Source organism: Onthophagus taurus, chromosome 11, assembly GCF_036711975.1.
Source record: "Onthophagus taurus isolate NC chromosome 11, IU_Otau_3.0, whole genome shotgun sequence".
In the NCBI taxonomy this organism is placed as follows: Eukaryota; Metazoa; Arthropoda; class Insecta; order Coleoptera; family Scarabaeidae; genus Onthophagus; species Onthophagus taurus.
The window spans coordinates 6,180,682-6,187,281 of NC_091976.1; the positions used below are offsets into that span (position 1 = coordinate 6,180,682).

The 6,600-nt window shown below is 38.6% G+C and overlaps 1 protein-coding gene across 1 annotated transcript; it reads right to left on the minus strand.

Moving 5' to 3' along the window:
- Window positions 1-1,696: 1,696 nt before the first annotated feature.
- On the minus strand, window positions 1,697-3,976 carry LOC111420330 (piggyBac transposable element-derived protein 4-like). The gene is made up of 2 exons (XM_023053306.2): window positions 3,316-3,976; window positions 1,697-3,249 (listed from the first exon to the last, which is right to left on the minus strand). Exons 1-2 carry the CDS (start codon window positions 3,632-3,634, stop codon window positions 1,751-1,753), a joined length of 1,818 nt encoding a protein of 605 aa, XP_022909074.2. The 5' UTR covers window positions 3,635-3,976; the 3' UTR covers window positions 1,697-1,750.
- Window positions 3,977-6,600: the final 2,624 nt, after the last annotated feature.

The following is a 6,600-nucleotide window of genomic DNA, read 5'->3' on the forward strand; positions in this document are numbered from 1 at the left end:
TTTGGGCGAAATAATACAAACAGCTCGCAATTTCGCTGCTCCCTCTATTGGCAACGTCTTCAGTCCACGTAAAAAAATAAGGTTGTTCTTCTTTTGATATGAAATGTATACCAAAATTGTAAAACCACATCTGTCTCAGATAGAAAGCCTTAGATGTGGTTATTCTTGGCAAAGGCATGGTTTGTTGTAGATCCATGGTGAGATAACCAATTTCGTTGTTGCTTTTAGCTTTTAACCTATCCTTTTTCTGTTCTTCAAACGCCTTTCTGTACTTCTCTTTATGTTCTTCATTGCTTTCACCGCTGTCGCAAGTGCTGCAAGTGTCGCTCTTAGGTTGTCCAAAAGATAAATTAAATTTTGTAGAAAAAATGTTGCTATATGAACATAATTTTACTATGTACTCTTCTGAAAATTTTTTGGTGCGACATTCGTTTATATACAACCTGTACATTTTAGCTATATTTAGCAGCGGAGAAAGATACATCTTATTAATATTTTTATTCCTTGAATAATGTGATTGTTCGGCAGGAAATCTTTTTATGTGGTCAACAATGGATTCAACAACTTCAGCTGGCAATTTATGGGGCTTTTTATCATGGCAGCCTCTTCTGTCTGGACTTGGAGCTACCTCACCTGATTTCAGCTTTCTCTGAATAACAGCAACTTTTTTTCTACCAATTTGATATAATGACATAAAAGCAAGTTTGCAAACGTGCGTTTGTGTTGCATTATAAGTTATAAAATATTTAAATGAAAACTGTTTTGGATTTTAAGCTGAAGATCTATGGCGCTGAACTGGGCCAATTTTTATACTTTTGAAAAGTAAAATATTTTTGGAATTCTGATTTAACTTGTAGAAACTTTTAAATATATTTTCTCTTGAGTTGACTTCAAACTTCTCATCGCAATTTAATCTGCAACGATCCGTACAGAGTACATTTTTTTGATTTGGACTCTTAGCGGCAATTTCTTTTCCCGTTTGAGAAATATATTTTTCCCCTCGATCTCTTGCAATCCTTGCCGTTTCCCTTTTCCACTTACTTGGATCCCTCTTCCTTTTCCTAGCAATCTTTTCTGAAGGTTGAAATAGTTTCTTTTTTAGTTTTTGATTTTTTTCTGTCGAGATACTATCTGAATTATTTGGGGTATCTTCTACCATTGTGTGTTTAGGTGTGCCAATGTGTGCCAATACATTTCCTTTGAATTTCATTGTCAAATCACTTGAATTATTCTCTTGTACCGCAATATTATCCCTTAGTGTGTACACCTCCATAGCGAATCATCAAGTGCACACGGGGTCAAATTGACCTGATCAATTTCCCACTAGCAATATCACCACTACTGTACACGTTTTCGGGAAAATGTTTCAAATGTTTTTTGTAGTAAATTGATTGAACTTTGTCCTAGTAAAATAAAATTTAAAAGAAATTTTTATTGGTTGTCGAAAAACGTGCTTGAATTTGAAGTTACTCGAAATAAACGCTATTTTACGAAAAAAGGGCGTAAAATGTATAATTATGAAGTCGGAGGGGAAATCCTTTTAGGGTTTTGTAGGTAAGTGTCTATGCTTTAAGGAAAAAATATTCGATTACATGGCTTTTCCAAAAAGTATATTTATCTATAAAGGTGAAGTTCGGCAATTTTCAAGTTTTGAGATAAGTGGAAAATAAGGGATCGCAGTAAATAATTCGAAATATAATCGTACAAAATGGCTTATATTTGAATTTTTTAATTCACAAAAACGATTAAACTAAAATATACTGCTGTTTGTATGTATAGACTGTACACCAGCACAGTCTATACATAAGTAGGCTCTGTGATCGTCACACATCGCTCGGCTGCAAGATGGGCACTTTGCCTTAGTTTTGTGGTCTTTTTTGCGATCGCACAATGCACATCGAACTCGTTTCTCAAACGTAGATCGATGTTCTTGAGTTGGTGTTGAATCGATAGACAAAATGGATTCGATACTTTTTCGTATCCCTACCCTCAACGACGGTGTTTCAAGTCGGCGTTGGAGCTGCGGTTTCAACAGGTAGAAGGCAATCTGTTTTTGGCTTTCCCTTCCAGAAAGCCTTTCGTTCGCCTTCTCCGAATCGTTCATTTTATGGCAGGTATGGAGTATTCTACTATTGACAGCCGCCTGATCTAACATTCCAAAGAAAAATCGCAATGGCCATCGTTTTGTACCACGAGAGACGGTGTACGAGTGACACAATTTGTCGAAAACATCAGTGCCACCTTTCGTAGTGTTGTAGTGGCTTATGATGAGAGGTTTATGCGATTCCGCTTCATTTTCCGTCGATGTAACATATGAGGATGCCACTAAAACAATTTTATTCTTCCGTGGTGTCCAAGATAGTAAGGTGATATTCTCGTGAAAACCGTATTTTCCAGTTTCCGCATCTCCTGCTATCTTCATTTCCAACGGGATCTCGCGTTTATTACTTCTAATTGTGCCTGTTATTTTCATTTTATAGGGATCTTTGAAGGCTTTCTCAATTAATGGGATCGAAGTAAACCAATTATCACAGATCACACTACGCTCAGTTCCATGAATAGGAGCCGTAACTTTAAAAAATACATCTTCAGAAACAGACAATCCTTTCTCGATGTGTACTTTGCCCGTATAGGGAACAGCATTGATCATGTAAAAAGTTTTCGCGTCGTTCAAAGTAACAAGTTTGAGGCCATATCGATCCGGTTTACTTTTTATATAAACGCGAAATCCACATCTCCCTCGAAATGATAATAGCTGCTCATCCACGGTGCAGAAATTGTGAGGTTTATAATTCCATTTACATTTCTCAATAAACATATTCCATAACTCTTCAATACAGGCGAACTTATTATTTTGTGGCCTCCTTGTTTTATCATCGAACCGTATCGACTGTGAAAGGAAAATAAACCGTCTGCCAGGCATGGTAGCTCGATACATGTTGTAACCTTCGGTATTGGACCATAACTCCTTGACACCGATATGATTGACTCTCCAAATGCCAGCATAATAGAGCAATCCGATGAAACCGTTTATTTCAATCAAATCAGTTGTATGATGATAAGTTTGGAGGATGCCACCTTTGTCAGTAATTTCACGTCTGGTTGAATCAATTTTTATGTTTGTATATTTCACGATCAATTCGCGCATTTCCGTTGTGAATAATACCTCCCAGAATTGAACGATTTCCTCACATTGCAGAGCGTCATTCGCTGGTCCTGGTATGTAAATCCTCGTCGATGAACGTCGATCTAAAAAACAAAAAAAATATGGAAATAACACTAGGTAGTGCGCAGAGTAAACGGTAAATTTCTTACTTGAGTTTCTTTCGACCGGTTTCACAGACCAGGTATATCCATTTTTTCCCTTCATTGTAGTTATTGGTCTTCCTCTCGCACGTGACAGCGAGGCGCGACTTTGTTTCGACGGATTTTCAACCTCGGCTTCTATTTCACCAAGGTCGCTTGCCTCATCTGTGTCATCATTCGACATTTGTTCAACATTATCAGATTCGTCATTACTCGATTCACCTCCAAAATCGACGATTTCAGGCTCCTCCTGTTCTAAAGCTTCTCCAACACTCCGCGGCCGTAGATTATACGACATTCTACGTGCAGAACACAAAAATAAAAACATTTAAAATATATTAAAAGAAAAAATAAAAAAACATATTCCCCATTTTACATTGACGGTCACTTACCTGTAATGCTCAGTAACAAGATTGTACTTGATCGCCGAAACACTTAAACACTCGAATCGTGCACACCGGGGTCAATCTGACCCTGCCTATCGCGCGCACATCTGCTTTGGAGTATACTGAGAAAATTTCTCAAGTGACGATGTTACCTGCTTTTGGGAAGGAGATGAGCCTATACTTTCGTTAGGAATACAATTCAATGAGCCAATCCCGTTTAAGGCTATATAAGTTGAAATAAATTTTTAGGGTCAAAATGACCCCGTGTGCACACTAAGGGTTAAGTTTATTTAAACCAGTGCTTATACATTCGTCTTGGCCAATACAGAACTCAAATCCCATACCTGAATCTAAAGATAAATGAACCCAATATTCATGTTACTTAACCATACAAAAAGAGGAAAACGCATACCACCATCAACCGGACGTAATTCAGCCATTTGAAACATAAATTAGCATGTGGAATTTATTTTTACTTACACGATTTAGCACCTGTCAAAATTTAATTAAATACAAACAAATCACGGTAACTTGATCTGCACTATCGAAGGAAACAAAATGGATAAAGGTGTTAAAGTCACATAGGACCTTTTTCCATTAACTTAATTTAGATTGTGAAACTCATAGCACCTTCATCAACAGGTACTTTGCAAAAAAGTAAGAATTAATCTGCAAAACATCTTTAGACGTTTAAATTACTGCATAAAACACTTAAAAAGCCAAAAATCCTAAAATTCTCAAAATTGTTACATAACACCTTTATCCACGCGCGTCTTCAATTTATAAATGCAAAAGTAACAATTCTACTCTACGTAGAGAAGTGATACGCGTTGAAGCACTTCGGGTGGTGTCCGACCTTGCACTTTTCACAGGTGAATATTGTTTGACTTTTACAATGGCGGCACCGGATGCGAGTATTGCTTTTTCCCACCGTGTGATCTGTTCGATCTCCTCGGATCACGTTGTTGGCGGCTTGATAATTTTCTTTTAGCGAAGTGATTCCACTCAGCACTTTCGATGATTGCAGTAAGCATTCTGCCACAAATACGCGGAACTCCAGTTGTCACATGATCGTATTTTTCTCAACTTTGCGGCATAAGCAGTGCAGCTTCCAAGCGTTTACCATTGCACAGTCAAGCGCATTCGTGAATAATGGCCAATACCATTTCTTTCCGCGTATACGAATGCGATAATTGTTTATCGCATTATCGAATAGATCCACACCACCCATTGTCTTATTATATTCATGAATCGGATGCGGCATTTCGATGTAGCCCATTTTTTTCTTTTTACGGTCAAAACGCTTCGCACGATGCGACGGTGCGTAATGCAGGTGGTTCGATAAGACGGTCACAATTGCATTATCGTTTCAACGCACAGCCAGAACTTCGTTTACCTTGTCAAATGAGTAGTCGCTGGTACCTCGATCTTTTTTTTTTCATTGTGCGCACATCTGTAAGCGTCGAGTTATTTGTTCGGTTGTCTCGCACAGTTCCCGTGGGGAAATATCCAAATGAAGAAAGACGAGACATGAGTTTATGCGACGTAAAAAAATTGTCGAATGTCACGCAGTGTTGGCTCGGACTCTCTAATTTCGAGACCAGACGAAAAACAACGTTCTCACCGAGTCCGAGGTCTTTATTATTATTACTGGATGCGCCGGCGTACGGTATGAATGAAAAAAGGTATCCTTCGGACGAGCAAAGACACCAATACTTGAATCCAAATCATTTTAACAAGAATGTCGACCAAAATATGCAATCATTTGTTCGTCGATCGATAAATTGTGAGCGAAGACGCCGAATTGCATGAACCGTTCGTTCATCATATCATTCAAGGGTATCACCTTGGCGAATTTGTCTTTCGGATCGAGGCTTCGGTTATCGCATACATGGAGATGCGCTTTGACACGAAGAAAACGATCACGAGTCATGCTTGCTTTTATTATCGCACAACCTAAAGATGGGCTATCCGACCAATAACACCTGATTATCGGCAATGTGTGATACCCAGTCACAAACAATATTCCTATTACTTTGCGCACTTCTTCGACATCGGTTTTGAAAGAGGGATCATTGCGATCGATAGCCGCATATCGGTTTGTACTTTGAACAATGAAATTGATGACATCAGCATCGATAAATAATTCGAATAACTGTAATGGATTCAGTGCTCCTGCAATTCGAAACAATAATTAATTACACTCATTGGAATGAATGAGAGAACTGAAATCAATTACCTAATTTTGTATAAATGTCTGCGTGTTTTTCTATGGACAAAACTACCGGCTGCTTCAAGAATTTATAGTTCTTAGTCTTCATCCACTTAGGCTTGAGCAAAACAAAGGGCCGATCGCTAATGTTCGAATCTTCGTTATTTTCACATATCGGTTCTTGTGGACAATCGTTATCGAATTCGCACATAACTTCGATATGGCCCGTAATGTCGTTAGGTATATCCCCACTCAGATCACTCATCAACTGTGTACCTTCATCTATATCTTCATTATCACTAATCGCATCGATATTTTCTGGCGGCAGAACTATGAAATCCACGTGGTCGGCATGTCGAATTTGAGTCGCTGTTTCCTCTTCATCAGAGCTAGCATTCACCAAGTCTTCGATTTCACGAGCGGTCGTATACTTTTTTCGCAAAATTATATGTAAATAATGCAAGATGATATAGCATAGAGCAGAGCGAAATTGATGCGGTACTGCTGTCAACTAGCGTATTCGTTGACCTAGCAAGTGGACTGAAGTTGCACGCGCATATTGTTTGTTCGACCACCGGTTCGACCTAACGTTGCGTTTTCGCAACACTGACCTTCGCGGCTATCTGGCAAGTAGTAGACTCGCGAATCGCCACGAAATAATATTTTCCGTAGAATATATGGAACTAAGAGTGGGAG

Coding starts and splice junctions, on each gene's coding strand:
- LOC111420330 (XM_023053306.2), bottom strand. CDS start 3,634: ATGTTTTTATTTTTGTGTTCTGCACGTAGAATGTCGTATAATCTACGG. Junction 3,250..3,315: donor ACCGGTCGAAAGAAACTCAA/GTAAGAAATTTA, acceptor TTTGTTTTTTAG/ATCGACGTTCATCGACGAGG.